The sequence below is a fragment of the Diabrotica virgifera genome, chromosome 6 (genome assembly GCF_917563875.1).
Source record: "Diabrotica virgifera virgifera chromosome 6, PGI_DIABVI_V3a".
NCBI classification, from domain to species: domain Eukaryota; kingdom Metazoa; phylum Arthropoda; class Insecta; order Coleoptera; family Chrysomelidae; genus Diabrotica; species Diabrotica virgifera.
This window is the reverse complement of record NC_065448.1, coordinates 247,999,643-248,019,115: the sequence shown is the minus strand read 5'-3', so window position 1 is coordinate 248,019,115 and position 19,473 is coordinate 247,999,643. Positions and strand designations below refer to the sequence as shown.

The following is a 19,473-nucleotide window of genomic DNA, read 5'->3' as shown; positions in this document are numbered from 1 at the left end:
TAGTATTTCTGGAACAATCTTTGTGAGTTTGAATATTATGGTCTTCAGAGTAGATGGCACCTTTGTAGCTATCTACTTAAGGTGGAAGTTTCAAGAGATTCGTTGATCCATTTGCTTATGAATTCATAACTACCTGGATCTCTGATGAGATACTGAAACATGTAAGATCATATTGATGTCGATGCCATACACATGGCTCAGTTTTCTTAATGTTGATTTCTAGACCCCATTTGTTATATTCTTCTATTAGTTTCCACGTAATGTAACTCAAGTCGTGATGATCCTGAGCAATCAGAATTTGGTCATCAGCGAAACATAAAGTGAAATGAATATCGACTCGATTCAAGTTCTTTGTTAACCCAGATATGAGAACATCAAAAGGCACCGCTAGGAAAATATTCCAACATGAGATTCAGAGAACATATTTATATGAAACGAGTCTTTGCACTCTAATACAGAGTATGGCATTAATAAAAATAGAAAATAGACGGTTTCGTTTTGATTTAAACCTGTCTACTGCCATACCCCGATAGCGCTATTTCTAGGTCTACGTGTCGTCAAGGAGGCTATGCAAGAAGACAAATTTACATCAAAACTTCCGTATTTCTTATTCTGTCTAAATCCCGAGCCACTACTTTGTGCCGTGTAATTTGGGTTGCCTATATGAACTTGAATCGGCAAAATGGGCATATAAATAATAAACTTTTGCTGTATTAACCCCTTTAAAAATTCACATTGTAAGTTGTAAGGCATGAATGAATCAAATATGTAGTACCTTTTTTGTAGATGTATTTAAAAATGAAACTGAAAAGTTATTACTACATATAAAGAGTGATATGCTGTGGCTATATGATTGACTAAAACAAAACAACGATTAGATAAAAAGAATCACAAATTTTATTAAATTTTATTAAATTTGGGAAAGTTTTTGGGTAATTTTTTTCTTAATCATCCACTCTTTTTGCACATTTTATATTTTTAACTTGGTATCTGAGCTGATGGGCAGTATTTAAAAATTTAAATACTTTTTGTAAAACTTTGAACTTTAGAGTAAGTACCTATTTAAATGCTAAGTATTTAAATACTCTATAATTATAAATAAGTACTTGGTATTTAAATGCTCAGAAAGTATTTACATACCTACAAATAAGTATTTAAATTTTGAAATACGGCCCATTAGCTCCGATAGCAAGTTAAAAATATGAAATGTACAAAAAGCGTGAATGATTAAGAAAAAAACTTACCCAACAACTTTGGTACATTTTTAGTATTTAAATACTTGGTATTTAAATACGTTTCAACGTCAGTATTTGTATTTATGATCTTTCCCAAATTTACTAAAATTTGCAATTTTTTATATCTAATTGTTTTATTTAAGTCAAGCATAGCCACAGTTATAGGCATTACCTACAGATCACTCTTTATTCGCGGTGTGCAAGTACTTGGAAGGGATACGTGAAACGATCGTGCGCGAATAGCGGAGAAATATTGCAACTTTCTTAAATAATTCATATTGTCAATTGAAATTGTCAAATTGACGTACATTTCATATCTACTGTCATTGAAGGAGAAAAATTATATGTTGCTCCACAATATTGATATGATATGCAATTATTATATAAAGGTAAATTTAATTAATTGTATTTTGCTTGCAGTACTGCATTTTAATAACTAATTTTATTTACTACATACAATTGTTTACGTTTTCATCACATATCCTGAATCTTATTTTTTCTTCTTATTATTTTTTTGGGCTATGGCCTTGACAATTATCCAGCAACCAGGACTAACGTAATTGGTCAATACAATTAAAAGTGCGAATAAAAGTGCAGAGCGTAGAAATAGGTGTCGCTTTGCGCAACTTACACGGTCCCAATAGTACTTAAAAGATTAATAACTTTTCAGTTTCATTTTTAAATACATCTACAAAAAAGGTACTACATATTTGATTCATTCATGCCTTACAATCTGAATTTTTAAAGTGGTTAATACAGCCAAACTTTATTATTTATAATTTATATCATAGAGAAATAAACATGTTTTTATTTCTCTATGATTTATATGCCCATTTCGCCGATTCAAGTTCATATAGGCAATCCAAATTACACGGCACAAAGTCGTGGGTCAGGATTTAGATTTAAATCAAAACGAAACCGTCTATTTTCTGTTTTTACTAATGCCATACTCTGTATTAGAGTACAAAGACTCGTTTCATATAGGTTCTCTGAATCCCATGTTGGAATATTTTCCTAGCGGTACCTTTTGATATTTTCATATCTGGGTTAACAGAGAACTTGAATCGAGTCGACATTCGTTTCACTTATTCCCCGTTAGAGGGCGTTCTAACCTTATTCCGGTATAAATAGTTTTATTTTGTCCCAAGAAAACGGAAGTTTTGATGTAAATTTGTCTTCTTGCATAGCCTCCTTGACAAACCGTCTATTTTCTATTTTGAAACATAAAGTGTATAGTTTTGTCTCGTCATTCATGCCTATTCTGTAACTCATTTCGATGATAGAAGTAAGGAAAATCGAATAGAAGTGGAATAGAAATAGGCAAAATCGGTATTCCATAACTCCCTCGGAATCTCTACAATAGAAGTAGTGAATATAAATGACTTCGACAACATTTACCCTGTCGAAATTAGATTTCGATAATCGGAATTGTGCTTGACGCAAGCGCATTGTATTTTGTTTTGACGTTTATATTTTATATCTACTAAAAATAGTTTATTACTACTTATTTACAATTATTTACAGCATTTTTACGTTTTGTATCTGCTTAATTTTTTAGTCTGTGGTGTTATTTACTTAGGAAATTGTATATTTAATTTAGTCATGTTGTACGAGTATGCATTGAACCTAACCCCATTTTCTCTGGCCTGACATCTGAATGCTGAATGTTTGCCAGCAAATACTATTGACTGTAATACATCTAACTCCCACAGAAATCTGGAAGCACGTTGCCGCTAGCGCCACTGTCGGCTTGAAGTGAAACTACGTTTTGAAAATTTAAAATTTGACGTAAACATTCAAATTTAATTTTATAAATTTTTGAATAACAAGCTAATTTTGCTAAATTAGATAAAAATAAAAATAGTTCAAACACTTATACAAAAACAACAATAAAGCAATTTTATAAATGTAAGGTTAGATTGCTCTGGTTATCACCGCACACCACTAGATGGCGCTATATTGTTTGCTTCCTCAAATGTAATGGGAAATGTCAAGAGTTGTATGCATTTTGTTGCCAGTCACAGTTCACAGTGTTGCCATACTTTTTTTGTATATTTATTGTACAATTTCAATCAATGGCATAATGATTCTACAAGACCGTTTAAAATTATAACATAGCGTTGATTGATAAATAATATATTATTATCAGTTTACTTGTATTTTAATCAATCAACGCTTATAGAAAAGAAAATAATAATTATTTTATATAATTTATATATTTATATAATTATTATAGAAAAGACGCCATTTTTGGGAAAAGTTGTTTATCAGTTATTTTAGCTGGAATCAAATCTTAAGATTGTATATTATTAGTAATAATTTATATCATACATCTTATCTTCATTTATCTTTTTTATTTATCAGTTGATCTTTTTTATACCAATTTTAATTAACTTTGATTTAAAACCATTTATCATCTTTTGGGCTTTTTGTGTAGAATATTTACACTAATATTTTGTTGTTTACTTTTCAAAACTTTCCTTTTTTGTTATTTGAATACTATTTTTTAAATGCAACTGTATGTAATGTGATAGTATGAAAAATTGAAGATATGGCAACGGTGTCGTATTTCAAATTTAGAACCAGTAACAAGCAGGCCACAGAACACTAATTTCGCTTGACAATGCGGGGTTGCCACCCCCTCCTGACCACGTGAAATAGAAATTGCCGATTTCGATATACCTTTATTTCGATGTGAGTTACAGAATGCCAATCCAAACACGAAAATGACGCGATAGATATCAAACATTCCGATATCAGGTAATTACGTTTGGACTTGGTCATTTCTATTCGATTTGTTAAAAGTTACAGAATAGGGCTGATTGAGAGGGATTCCCATGTCATTACATTTTCTTTTCCACAGCTTGAGTGCTTGTTCCAGATAAATTTTGAAAAGGGTAGGCGAAATACAGCGACCCTGCTTCAATCCTTTCGTGATTTTAAATCCCTCAGACATCCTTGATCCTACTTTTATTATCTGTTAGTAAAATTTAAAAATTTGATATTTTCCTTACAGTTACTTGCAAGCTTGGAAAAAGACTCTGTTGATCGTTTCCCACGACCAGTCTTTCTTAGACAACGTCTGCAATGAAATTATTCATTTGGATAACAAGAAATTATACTATTATAAAGGAAATTATTCCATGTTTAAGAAGATGCATGTGCAAAAGAAGAGGGAGATGATCAAAGAGTATGAGAAGCAAGAAAAGAGGATAAAGGAATTGAAGTCGTCAGGTTCTTCCAAAAAACAGGCGGTAAGTTTTTTCCCAGAGTTAATAATAATTTTCCGTACTGTTAATATTCGAGTAATGTTCCAATCTGAAAATTGAACAACAGTTATCGAATATGACTACCATACAGATATAAAAGAAAAGAATCCTGAGAGGCATATTCGGTGGTATCTGTGAAAACGGTATTTAGAGGAGGAGGCTTTAACAGTTTGGGATAATCAGTTTAAAAGGTATTTATTAAAAATTACATTTCAGGAAAAGAAACAAAAAGAAGCCCTTACTAGAAAGCAGGAGAAGAATAGAACTAAGATTCAGAAACAAGAAGAGGATACAACTCCCACAGAACTATTACAAAGACCTAAAGACTATTTGGTCAAATTTCGCTTCCCAGAACCTCCACCTTTGCAGCCACCTGTTTTAGGATTACACAGTAAGTACAAAAACACTCATAATACTATCTTAATTTTGATTGAATGTATCAGTCCATTTCCGAGGCTTATAGTATGGTGTAACTACCCAAACCCAGACATCCAAAGTGAAAGTTATCCTCCAACACCAAATTGTTCTATATGGTCCACATAATGTTCACAAAAAAGTCACACCATTTTGAGCGTTGTGTTTGGGGGGAGAGGGGGGAGAAATCGGTAAATTCGTAGTTTTTTACGTTTATCGTCAATATTTCTAAAACTATGCGGTTTAGCATGAATAACCCTCTGTACAAAAATGTTCTACATTAAATTTGAAATAAAAAAGGCTCTATGCATAATCCTTCTAAAATGAACGGTTCCAAAGTTACGGAGGTAGTATAGTATAATTGGTCCAAAAAAAGGCCTAATCCAGACATCCAAAGTAAAAGTTTTCCTCCAACACAAAATTGTTCTATATGGTCCACATATTGTTCGGTAAAAAGTTACACCATTTTGAGCGTCCTGTTGGGGGGGGGGAGATGGGGGAGAAGTCGGTAAATTAGTAGTTTTTTTTACGTTTTTCGTCAATTTTTCCAAAACTATGCTTTAGCGTAAACAATGTTCTACATTAAATTTAAAACAAAAAGGTCCTATACATAATTGTTATAAAATCAACGATTCCAGAGTTACCGAGGGTGAAAAGTGGAGGTTTTCGATACTTTTTATATTTATTGGGCAATTTATAATATTATTACTGATGAAAGAAATTTTCTTTAACAGGATTGTGTTTTGTAAATAAAATTTGCTATTTCAGTGGCCGATGGTATGTTAGTGATAAGCTCTTGAAGAAATGTCAACCTCACCACCCAAAATCATCATCAATTGCCAAAAAAATATAAAATGTATCGAAAACCTCCACTTTTTACCCTCCGTAACTCTGGAACCGTTGATTTTATAACAATTATGTATAGGACCTTTTTTGTTTTGAATTTTATGTAGAACATTTTTGTATAGAACATTGTTTACGCTAAAGCATAGTTTTAGAAATATTGACGAAAAATTGGACCAATTATACTATACTACCTCCGTAACTTTGGAACCGTTCATTTTAGAAGGATTATGCATAGGGCCTTTTTTATTTTATGTTATCTCAGGTTATTCATGCTAAACCGAGTAGTTTTAGAAATATTGACGGACAACGTAAAAAACTACGAATTTACCGACTTCTCCCCCATCTCCCCCTCAAACCGGACGCTCAAAATGGTGTAACTTTTTTCTGAACATTATGTGGACCATATAGAACAATTTGGTGTTGGAGGATAACTTTCACTTTGGATGTCTGGGTTATGCCATTTTTTGAATCAATTGTATCATACTATTATGTACTTGCATTTCTGTGAGCCTTGTTGGGATTTTTCCTTGTTGGAGCCTTGTTGGGAGGTGGGCTAACCTGGCCTGGGAACCCTCCTCCTTTCCCGGGCTTGGGACCGGCAATGGTACTGTGAGCTACTCAATCCACCCAACAATAACATAGACGGAGTTAAGAGAAAAGAGACAGAGAACAAACATAAAAGCAGCTAGAATCTCGGGATGCCTGAAAGAAATCGTATGGAAGAACAAATATCTAAATACTGAAAGCAAAGTCAAAATATATAAAACAACAATAAGACCTATTATAACATATGCAGCAGAAACAAGACCAGACACAAATAGAACGTTAAAAATGATGAGAACAGTTGAAATGAGAACACTGAGACGTATGCAAGGCAAAACACTACGTGACAGAATAAGAGTTGAAGACAACAGACAAAACTGTCGAATACAGGACTTAGGAAGGTCGGTCAGACAGACACGAAGATATTGGAACAAACATATAGAGAGAATGAAGTACAGCAGACTCGTTAAAAGCGTAAAAATGAATAACCCAGTAGGTAAAAGACCACACGGTAGAACACCAAAACGATGGCGAAAACGCTGGACCTCATCGTTCGGGGAAGACTTGATGGTAATGACACTAGCATGACCAATCATGCTAGAAAGATGAAGAAGAAGATTAAATATATTGTATACTCACACACGCATGTTTTATATAGATATAATTTTGCTACTAAGACAGTTGCTTTTCGTTTTGATTCAGAGCAGACTATAGGCCTATCTGAAGATCCCAATAGGGTGAAACGTACGTAAGAAGAAATTGACAGGTTGCCTGACAGGTTTATTTAATAGACAGGATATATGTATATTCTATCAGTTTTCATTATATGTTACTCATTTAACAAATATTTTTTCTACAACCACTATTCAAAGTGCACTTTGCTGCACAGTTTTATGTTAACAAAGTTGATATTTTCTCACAGTACATATAAGAATTATGACAGTGTGCAGAAAAGTGACGTTTATGTGCCGGAAAGTGACGTTTCTGTGCCGGAAAGTTCTTTTCTGCACAATACCATTACATTCCACAATAAAATCATAAATATAATTATAACATGTTTAGATGAAATGGTTTTATTTAAGATATTAGATTTGATAGTCCTTTTCAAAAAAGAACCGATTTAACTCATGTCCGAGAAATCCACAAAATTCGCTACTTTAACACATTATTTTTGAACTTTACATTTGGTATTTCACAAATGACTACCTCATTCTGAGTAACGTTATATATTCTGTTTACATCTGTGGTTAATATGTAGACAAATATGTAACCTGTAAGACAATTATTATACTTAATTATCGAATAGAAATTAAATTATGGATGTTACAACGGTTTTTTTTATAATTTTATTCTTAAACATTTTATAACCATCAATTAACTAGTAAGGATTTAGCAACCTCAGCAAGATACGTCGAATGAAGTAGGTTTGGTGGAAATCCGTGACTGCATAAATATAAAGTCAAATGTGACATTATTTTGTAATAATTTATTTAAAATAGTTTAAATTCAAACAAATTAAGGCTGTGCATTAATTTTTTAACTGATTTCTGTGTAATTTGTTTCGGTATAAGGAATTTAAATTTATTAGTATTAATTAAATACAGTTTAAAATATATCATTTATTGTTATAATAAATCTTCGTTTGGAAATTGTGATTTTTATTTTTAGCAAAAACTCTGGTTGTAGAAAAAGTATAGTGTGTAACACGTGCAGAAAGGTAATTTCTCACTCTGAATTGCGGCACTCGCTTGCGCTCGTACCGCAACTTTTCAAACTCGTGAGAAATTAGTACCTTTCTGCACTTGTATCACAATATACTAGTTACTAGTGTATTAAATAAGATATTTAAAAATATTTTTTTCAGATACAAGATTTGCCTATCCTGGACAAAAACCTCTATTTGTAGATACAGATTTTGGTATTGATATGAGCAGTAGAGTCGCAATCGTAGGTCCAAACGGTGTTGGCAAATCAACATTCTTGAAGTTATTAACAGGAGATCTATCTCCTGATAAAGGAGAAAATAGGAAAAACCATAGATTGGTGAGTAGTTATCATGGTGAAAAAGGAAAATTATTATTATTACCAATAATAATGTCAATCTGTTTTTTCAATCTTCGCCTCCAGTAAGTTGTTATTCCATCGTTTTCGTGGTCTTCCCACTGATTGTCTTCCTATTGGGGAATAGTCTCTCGTTGTTCTTACTATACTACTTACTATATTTGTTGTCGTTCGGCTTATGTGGTCGTTCCAATTTACTCGTCTGTTTCTTATCTGGTTATTAATGTCTCCACTTTACATCTCCGTCGTATGTCTGTACTTCTAGCTCTGTCCCGTAGTGTCTTACCGTTGATTTTTCGAAGGGTTTTCATATTTGCTATTTCTGCCGCATATGTCATTATTAGTCTAATGACTGTTTTGTAAATTCTGCCTTTCCGATATTTTTATTTCTCCATATTGTGTCATTCAGGTAATCTGCTGCTCTGTTTGCTCTATTCATTTGTACTTCCACTTCTGTTTCGACCTTTTCGTAGCTAGAAAGTGTGATGCCTAGATATTTAAACTCGATCACTTGTTCTATTAGCTTATCCTCCAGCTCTAATTTACATCTTATTATTGGATTTGCTGTTATAACCATGCATTTTGTCTTTTTTTGGGGAAATTGACATGTTAAATTTTCTAACGGCTATATTAAAGCAGCCTACGTTGTAAATCATCTTCACTTTGAGAGATTAGTATTGCATCGTCTGCATAGCAGAAAGTTGTTTTGATCCCATTTCGTAAATAAAGGACTCAGGGAATCCCCTGTCTTATGTCATTACCAGCTTCACTTGGGTCCAGTGCTGTTTATGTAACAATATAGGTGCCGGTACGCAATATTCCGGGGGGCCTGGGGAGTGTTCATAGGGGGTCCGTCCCCGGTAAAACTTCTAAAATTTAACCTCAATAAGGGCGTTTTAAAGCTATTTGGGAGCAAGGGAAAAATTCAGCAATTTGTCTATAATTTTGTTGTTTTTTTTTTATTTTTTGTCGCAAGAGGTGCCAATACGTCGTACCGGCACGTACCGTCACAAAAACATTTATATTTATCTATTTATATTTATAGTACTATACAAATGACCTGGCCTCTTGTGACTAATCTAGGTCGTTTCCTGATGGGATTACAGTAGTTTATCTTTACATTATTATTATTGTAAGAATTTTCTATATTTGACTAATTAACAATAGCCCTAATCTACTACTAATTATGAAAACTACAAATTGTAAACAATTCTAATAAATAATTCTAATGAACAAATAATAACAAATAAACAAAAACAGCACTGCTTGGGTCAATTAGTTCATCTTCTACTTTTACTTTTTTGTTTTGTTCTATTTAACCAAATTATTATATTTAACAGTGGCGCCACCCGTTAGCAGATCTACAAAGGTATATTGTAACTTTGTTAACATGTTTTTTAAAAAATTTATCATATCGTAATTTTTAAGTATCGCTTTGCAGTTTTTTATATACACGTTATGTAAGTCTTTGGAGATTTTATTTGTAACTGAGATTCATAGAAGTAGAATTAAAGAAAAGATGAACAGTTCCAGATGCAAAATTAATTATTAAAATAATAATAAATAAATGTTTAAATCTGAAAAATTTTCGTGGAACCACTTTCTGGTAACATCCTTAATCTCTGACTTTTACAATTTATAAGACAAGTGACGACGAATAAAGAAAAGGACTCTACAATATGCAGTCACATTCTGCTTCATTTGTCTAGGAAAAGGTCCGAAAGTTAGCTCCTAGTACTCAAAAATCCGAGTAAAAATAAAATTGAAAAACAGTTTATGTTTTTCTTTCGATCCAGAAGTGGTTCATCATCCCCAGACAGCTGTTTCTGTCTCTAGTGTCATCATGTGGATGATGAATGATGATCCATAGTTGATGAATCACCTCTGGATCGAAAGGAAACAAACTGTCAAACTCTCTTTCAATTTTATTTTTACTAAGATTTTTACTACTAGGAACTATCTTTCGGACCTTTTCCTAGAATTTTTTTTTTGAAAAATGGCTTTGGCAGAGCCAATTAGCCAGACTTGTTTGTGATTGATTGCAGATTCATAGTCATAAATTTCTTATAAACATAAGTACATTCTACAATATTATTTTTATAGATACATTGGTACATTGTGTAGCTTTTTTTTATTTTGTTTTTTTTTTAATTATTTTACTGTTTTTTTAATATATATTTTAATTTGTGCGAAACACTTTTTTTTACTTCTTTTTTTTTCTATTCTTTTTTTATTTTTGTTTCCATATTTTTTCTTTTTTTTTATTTATTATTTTTTTTTGGTATTATTTTATTATGTGTTTTTTTATATTATTTTTTTTTTATTTTTTCAAACCACATTAACAAATTATGCCTATTATATTACGTTTACAACTTGTATTTACATAATTTAACATGTTTGTAAATGAGATGAAGAATTTCCATATCATTTGTAAATATTAAAGTATTAAGGTATATTTTCCTAGAAAAATAAGGCGGAATGTGACTGCATATTGTGGACTCCTTTCCGCTTTCTTTATTCATCGTCTCTAAAAATCATAGATTAAGGATGTTACTAGAAAGTGGTTCCACGAAAAGTTTTCAGATTTAAATAATTATTTTTATTAGTATTTTAATAATAGCTTCGTTCGCTGTAACGATCCTGGACTAGTCCAGGATTAGTTACGAATTCTCTTAGTACTCGGGTTGTACGCAAGCGCGGTTCAGAATCAGTTCAGGATTGATTTACACCGCGAACGAATTTAGAACTAGTCCATAACACTATTGTAACCTAGTTTTTATGTGTCCATCTTATTTTGACGAATTTGTTATTTTAATTCAGATTTGCATGAACATTTTACTACATCAGATCAACCAGCATATGTTTATAGTATGAATAGGCATGGTTTAATGAGATCTTTTATGGTTATAAGTTTTAGTGACTTTAATAAGCTACAAGACCATAATATTAAAACATTCTCCAAATATTTTTTCTAAGAATAAAATTTGTTCTCTTATTCTGGTTACTGTTATTGTATAATTTTTATTAACTACATGGAGTATTTTTAATATTTCTAATAGCTACATCTTTTTATATTAACGTCCATACTATGTATTGTTTATCAATAAAATATTAGGGTATCCTCGTCTAATAAAGATTTCATAGATATATGTTATTTTATTCATTTTTTAAGGTAGTATTGTCCTTTTCATGATCATTTTTCAGTGCGTTACAAATGATAGGAAAAAGGGTAAGTCCGTGATAATACACATTTATGACATTTATTCTAACATGACATTTTAGTTAAATCTGACAGTTGTCACATTTTATTTTCAATTTGGAATAAAAACAAATCAAATGTGTTTCTTGCATTTATAAAATGGTATTTTCTTTGATTTGTATAGTCTTATAAATTATACAGATTATATTTGTAATATCTAATTAAAAAAAATTATTTTTTTATTATGGCGCCATCTATCGACAACTAGAATAACTAGAATAAATGTTATAAAAATGTCACCGACGAAATGTAATCACCGACGTGCCTTTTTCTGTCACATACAATTTAATGCGTTAGAAAGAAATCGAAAAACTGTGACGCACTGAAAGATGATCATGAGAAATACTGTACATTTTACATTACATTGGTTATTTTTGTATCACAAATATAATAAATATTTAACTTTAAAGAGACACACAGTATTTAGTAGCTTCATATTAAAAAAAGTTTTATTTGTTTATCGTCATATTGCTGTAAAAATTATACATCAAAGTATGTAAAAAAGATTTTATTGAAAATCAATAAATTTCTAAATTTTTGAGTTAAACCATTGTATTAAAAACAAATGAAATAAACAGAATGAAAAGCCAACTCCGCTACAAATCAGCTGTTTAAAGCATAAAACATTAATAGAAATGTTTGTAAGTATTTTGAAATTCCTACTGCACATATTCGGACTCCGAGTTCGCTTCAGATCCCAAGGATCGGTTGTACTGGTTCCGAACTCGCAGTTTGGTTACCGCGAACGACAAATCTGACAAAATCCCGGAATAGGGAACTTGCATAAATTTTTAAATATTAAAATGATATTAAAAAACATAAGGTAACATGATCTTAAAACGCTTGCATGCGAAAAAAACAAATATTTTTAACCCGTACGCTAATTACGACGCTTTGAAAATGTTATAAAATTCAAATATCTTAGGAGGCTCTTGAACGTCCTTCTATTGGTTCGACGTCATGGGCCACGGTCAACCGGTCCTAGCAGTCGGAAACAACGCGATTAGGGTAGGTATCACGGGTATATTACATTTTAATCGTCTTTAATGGAAAATTCCTAGGTATTATTTATGTTCATCTTATATATTGTAATAAGTAGTTCCCCAATCAGCTTAGTTTTAAACTGAAATTGATAAAGTTGAGTGCTACTTTGTAAAGAGTTTAAAACGCATAATATGACGGACGAGGGTTTTTCAAAAGGTCAATCTGACTAACTTACCTACCGTTGATGTCTTCATGGTGGCAACTTTTATAAAAAGTAGTGAAAGCTATTCTATTGGAGAAATGCGAGGTGTCAAGGCAAATAAGTAAGTTTGGTACCATTATATTATAGTATACGGTTTACCCCGTGGGTTTGATCTACCTACCTCTAATCAAAGGATTTCGTATATCCTGGAAAAGATTACGGTGTAATTTGCATTATAATAAAGATTATATTTTATTGTAATGTTTATTAGTACCTACTGGAGCCTTTCATTATTGTGTTCAAAGCCTTCTGAGAAAAGATTATGGTGATTAGCAGACGTACCGATATAACGTGTACATAGCCAACAAAATCCTTCTTTACAAAGTTAATAATACGCATAAATAAGAAGAATCATTATTGTAATTTTACAAGTTAATATCTTTATCATCTCAGCTTATACTTACACCGCATCCCTGGTAGACCGCAAGCTATAGTAGAAACCCGACTGTAGACCGCATACTATAGTCGCACCAATACTTTTTAGTTACTCTTACTTTTATTACTAAAAGTTTTGTTTATTTTTAAGTTACTTGTTTCTTCTTTGTTCTTCAACACAAGAAACGACAAAAGTAATTTCATAAAAAAGAACTTTTTGATACATGTCAACAGAGATAAAATGTTAATATTTTGCCTGTCACAGAAAAAAATCATTTTTGCCACAGAGTAAAACAAGATATTTCAACTATATTATTTATCTATGTGACGACCCACCGAAGTGGCCTGTGACGTCAGACCCCAGCTCTCGCTTTTGAAGTTGTTTGAAACGGAAATTTTAGGCGCGGAACTTTGGCCTTATTTTGTACCTACACTTTTGAATGTAACATTTTAAAACATAAATTAACAATTTTATGCAAAAAAAATTTTTAGTGCAAGTTCCCTATTCCCGGAGTTCAGAACTCGATTACTGCGAACCTCTTTTTTAAAGTGCGCATGCGAATTAATCCTGGACTAGTTCAGGATTGTTACCGCGAACGATACTAATGAATTTTGCATCTGGCACTTTTCATCTTTTCTTTAAGAGATGTCGCCACAGCGTCCTAAAAGTGAATTATAAAATTATGTTTATAATTCTGCTTAAATACGCAGTTTGGTTTCTTTTCGATTCAGAGGTGTTCATGTAGCCCCACTGAAGACGTCTAGAGACAGAAACAGCTGTCTGGAATCCTCTCTGGGACCCTCTCTGGATCGAAATAAAAACATAAAATGTCTTTCAAGTAGAATTAACTTATGTATAAACTACATTTTTCAGCGAATTGGTAGATTCGATCAGCACTCTGGTGAACACTTAACGGCTGAAGAAACACCTAGTGAATATCTGATGCGTCTTTTCGACCTTCCCTATGAAAAGGCTCGTAAACAATTAGGAACATTCGGATTAGCTAGTCACGCACATACCATTAAGATGAAAGATTTATCCGGTGGTCAAAAAGCAAGAGTGGCCTTGGCAGAACTCTGTTTGAATGCTCCCGATGTATTAATTTTGGTGAGACAAAAAAATGTTTAGTATTATCAATTTTAATGTTGTATAATTTTAGGATGAACCGACGAACAATTTAGATATAGAATCCATAGATGCCTTAGCTGAAGCAATTAACGAATATACCGGAGGAGTCATAATTGTGTCTCACGACGAGCGACTTATCAGGTAAGAAGATAATATATCATCATCCAACCAATTTACGTCCACTGCTGGACATAATTCTCCCCCAATTATTTCCACACTTCACGGTTTTGTGCTGCAGTTTCTTCTAATCCTCCTGGTATCATCTGTCCATCGTGTAGGCGGCCTTCCTCTACTGCGTTTATCTTCTCTTGGTCTCAATTCCATCAGCTTTCGTGTCCATCTTGAATCTTTCAGCCTGGCGACGTGTCCTGTCCAGTTCCATTTAAGCCTGGTGATACGTTCTATAACATCTGCGATACCAGTTCTTTGTCTGAGATATTCATTTCTTATTTTATCAGGGGTCAGGGACAGGGGTCAGTGCTCTCTGCACTACTATTTATACTCTGGGCTAATTAGCAAAATTCATGGAAAAGTTATTTACCAGCAATTTTATTGCTGGAATCGAATTATAAGATCCTATATATTAATAATATAGGTATGCAAAGTCCGCAGATAGTGTGCTACTTTTTTATAAACAAAATGGCGCCGACAAATCGTATTTTTTTCAATTATTACTCTATAACTCCGAAGATTTTAACTTTACAACAAAAACACCCAAATAAAAATTCACCGCAATTAAATTCTGCATAGAGATAGGTTTTTCACGATTTGCTCCGACGAAAATTTTCCTCGGAAAATGCGGGTTTTCCTAACAAAAACTATAATTTTCAAATAAAGTTTTAGGTAAGTAATTATTAATCAATAATTAAATAACTTAGTGACATCAAAGCTTTCTTGGTATAGATTATAATTCCAGAAGCCGGTGAAAATTAAACGAATATTTTAGCAACAATTCAATTGTTAAGTAACAATTTACGATCGCAATAATAACCAAAATAATCATGATACATTGATCAAACTTATAAAGATTATAAAGATGAGATGCTTATTTAATATTTTATCGACAAAATATAAATTTTTCTTTTTTTTGCATAATCTTTAAATTTTGAAAAAAAAAATAGTTATAATACGATGGTCTAATTAGTAAAGTACAATGAAAGGTTATTTACCAGCAATTTTATTGCTTTAATCGAATTATAAGATCCTATATATTATTAATATAGGTATGCAAAGTCCACAGATAGTGTGCTACTCTTTTTATAAACAAAATGGCGCCGACAAATCGTATTTTTTTCAATTATTGCTCTATAACTCCGAAGATTTTAACTTTACACCAAAAACACTCAAATAAAAATTCACCCCAATTTAATTCTACACAGAGGCATGTTTTTCCCGATTTGCTCTGACGAAAATTTTCCTCGGAAAATGTGGGTTTTCCCAACAAAATCTCGAATTTTCAAATAAATTTTTTGGGCCAGGAATTATTTATCAATAATTATATAGCTTAGTCAAATAAAAGCTTTATTGGTATAGATTATAAATTCAGAAGCCCGTTAAAATGAAACGAATATTTTAGCAACAATTCAATTGTTAATTAACAATTTACAGTCGCAATAACAACCAAAATAATCATGAGACATTGATCAAACTTAGAAAGATTATAAAGGTGTGATGCCTATTTAATATTTTGTCGACAAAATATAAATTTTTCATTTTTTTGCATAATCTTTAAATGTTTAAAAAAAATTGTTATAAACAAATTAACATTTCTTAGAAACTGTTTATTATATTCTAATTTTAAAAAATACTTAAAATGCGTATTTCATAGGTCTTGAAAATGAATGCTTTAAAAAAATTTTCCAACCATTTGCAAAAAAGTTATGAAACAGCAAAATAAGTATACGATTTCTCCATTGTTTATAATTTGTTTTAATTGTTTCAAAGCTTAAAAGTGAGTATATGGTACAATCTAATTAGTCACAAAGAATGTCAAAAATTAGTGCAATGGTTATATTTTAATCAAAGATTAAAAATACTTTTTTTTGTAATTTTTAGCGCGAAAGTAGGCTTGATACAGAGCCGGAGATAAAATGTTCACTCGAAGCGACTGACACGCTTAAACTCGCGCGAGTTATGTATGTGGGCGGGTAGCTACGGTACTGTATTATTCTACTTTCGTGCGTGTAAATTACAAAAAAATATATTTATAATCTTTAATTAAAATATAACCATTAAACTGATAATCGATATTTTTTACAAATAATTAGCTTGTACTTTAAACTCACTTCTACGCTTTGAAAGAATTTAAAAAAATTACTAACACCGTAGTAATCGTACGTTTACTTTGCTGTTTCATAACTTTTTTGCAAATGGTTGCAAAAAAGTTTTAAAGCATTAATTTTCAAGATATTCGAAATGCGCATTTTAGCTATTTTTTAAAATTATAATATAATAAAAACTTTCTGAGAAACGTTAATTTGTTTATAACTATTTTTTTAAACATTTAAAGATTATGCAAAAAAATTAAAAAATTATATTTTGTCGACAAAATGTTAAATAGGCATCTCATCTTTATAAGATTTCAAAGTTTGATCAGTGTTTCATAATTATTTTGGTTATTATTGCGACCGTAAATTATTAATTAACAATTGAATTGTTGCTAAAATATGCGTTTAATTTTCACCAGCTTCTGGAACTATAATCTAAACCAAGAAGGCTTTTAAGTCACCAAATTATTTAATTATTGGTAAATAATTACTTATCTAAAACTTTATTTGAAAATTACAGATTTTGTTGGGAAAACCCGCATTTTCCAAAGAAAATTTTCGTCGGAGCATATCGGGAAAAACACGTCTCTATGCAGAATTTAATCACGGTGAATTTTTATTTGAGTGTTTTTGTTGTAAAGTTAAAATCTTCGGAGTTATAGAGCAATAATTGAAATAAAACACGATTTTCGGCCGCCATTTTGTTTATAAAAAAAGTAGCACACTATCTGAGGACTTTGCATACCTATATTATTAATATATAGGATCTTATAATTCGATTCCAGCAATAAAATTGCTGGTAAATAACTTTTCCCAAAAATGGCCTATTCTCCGATAATCAGCCCAGACTATTAGCTTATACTTAGCAGATATGCCGGAAACACAATCAAGAAAGTTCGGATACGCCGATGACTGGGCCCTCACTACACGATGCAGAACACTAGAAACGTCTGAAGAAGTTCTGACGTCCAAAACAGAAGTTAGTTGCTTCCATTTGAACAATAAACTTGCTGGAAATGAACTCAACATACGGTTTGAAAATACCACACTTACCCAAAACAAAACACCGAAGTACCTGGGCGTAACACTAGACAGAACGCTTTTAAAGAGCATTTAACAAAACTGCCCAAAAGTTGAGTACAAGAAATAACATCATACAGAAGTTCTGCGGTACCACCTGGGGAGCATCGGCTTCCACTCTCCGCTCTACTGCCTTAGCTCTTGTTTTCTCGACCGCTGAATATTGTGCTCCAGTTTGGCTACACAGCCCACACGTAAAAAAGGTCGACACTCAGCTGCACAGCACTATGAGGATGATAGCTGGTACAATTAAATCAACTCCCACCCAATGGTTTCCAGTATTAAGTCACATCCCACCTCCACATTTACGACGAGTTGACGCACTTACAATTGAGTCCGCGAGTCTTTACCCGTGCGTCATTAATACCTGGCGAGATAAAACACATACTTTTTATCTAGCATCATTCTCTTCCATGCATGAAACTCATGACAAACCAGCTGCCGTTTGTTATTAAGTAACAACACATGTTATTTTTATGAACCATCTAGACTTAGTGCATTGAAAAGAGATAGGTACAAAAAAAGACGATTCGGTATGTTTCCATATTTTAAGCACAATTTGTTTGACGTTTCTGATTTGTTTAATTTTGTGGCTGTCAGTCAGTTGAACTTTTTGCGGTTTTTGTCGAATTTTTGCGTTTTGAAGTTTCTTTATATTACACAAACAGTTGTTTTCACAACTAATTTTATATTGGGCTTTGAAATTTTAAGGTAAATAATTATATTTAGGCAATTACTATTTAAAACATACAAAGCTAACGTCATTCACACAGTAAAGAAATGACTGTGTTTAGATTTCCGTCAAAGTGAATAAAATAACAAAAATAAAATATGTTATTGGATTTTTTTATAAATTGTTTATTTATTTATTAATCAATAATAATAAAAGAATTTATTAAGCTACTTCAAATGTAGCTGTAATTCTGCTCAAAAATTTTGAAGCAAAACTTACATTTGACATTCTATATATTTGATAACGTCAAATTTTATAATAAAACCCGTAATCGGAACAGTAGCCACTTTCTGTCAGTTGTTGTTGCTTGAAATAGATTTCCGACTTATTTCGTATGCTTTAAGTGATGACGCACGGGTAAAGACTCGCGGACTCAACGTACACGTGAATACAAAAAGATCATGAACAATATAAATCTGCCGATCTACCAAGATACCGAGGATGCACGAAATACCCGTCTCCGCTCTAGAAAACCACCAATAAAAACGGCAAGAATGATACATGAGGAGTTCAGCATCACGAATACATGGTCCCAAGAATGGAATGCGTGGCAAAATAACATGCCCTGCATTACCCACAAGCCACCAGGTTTTGATCTTCCACGTAAAACATGGTCCACTCTAAATAGGATCCGAACCAGACATGGCAGATGTGCATACATGCTACATAAATGGGGAAAGAACCAGTCTCCTCAATGTGACTGTGGGGAGAACCAAACCATTGACCACATTATTGAAGAGTCTCCCTCAAGATCCTACAATGGTAGCCCTGAAGACTACCTATTTGCAACTTCAGAGTCAATTGATTATATTAATACACTTGATGTTTGTTTGTAACTATTTAAAGTGTGTCATATACCTATATTACTAGTGTTTGTGATTTTGTTCTAAATGTGTTGTAATTGCTTCTTCTCTTCTTCTTCTTCTTCTTCTTCTTCTTTTTATATAGACATTACTCTGTCTGTTTTTCAATGTGCCTCCAGTAAGTTGTCATTCCATCTTTTTCGTGGTCTTCCC

The 19,473-nt window shown here is 32.1% G+C and overlaps 1 protein-coding gene across 1 annotated transcript in view; it reads left to right on the top strand.

Moving 5' to 3' along the window:
* The window catches only part of LOC114336319 (ATP-binding cassette sub-family F member 1), a 46,499-nt gene that overhangs the window by 20,053 nt on the left and 6,973 nt on the right, over nt 1-19,473 (top strand). The window contains exons 7-11 of the mRNA XM_028286663.2: nt 4,252-4,489; nt 4,721-4,895; nt 8,172-8,350; nt 14,123-14,356; nt 14,409-14,518. Coding sequence (XP_028142464.1) covers nt 4,252-4,489; nt 4,721-4,895; nt 8,172-8,350; nt 14,123-14,356; nt 14,409-14,518 — 936 coding nt within the window. The remainder of the gene's footprint in view (nt 1-4,251; nt 4,490-4,720; nt 4,896-8,171; nt 8,351-14,122; nt 14,357-14,408; nt 14,519-19,473) is intronic.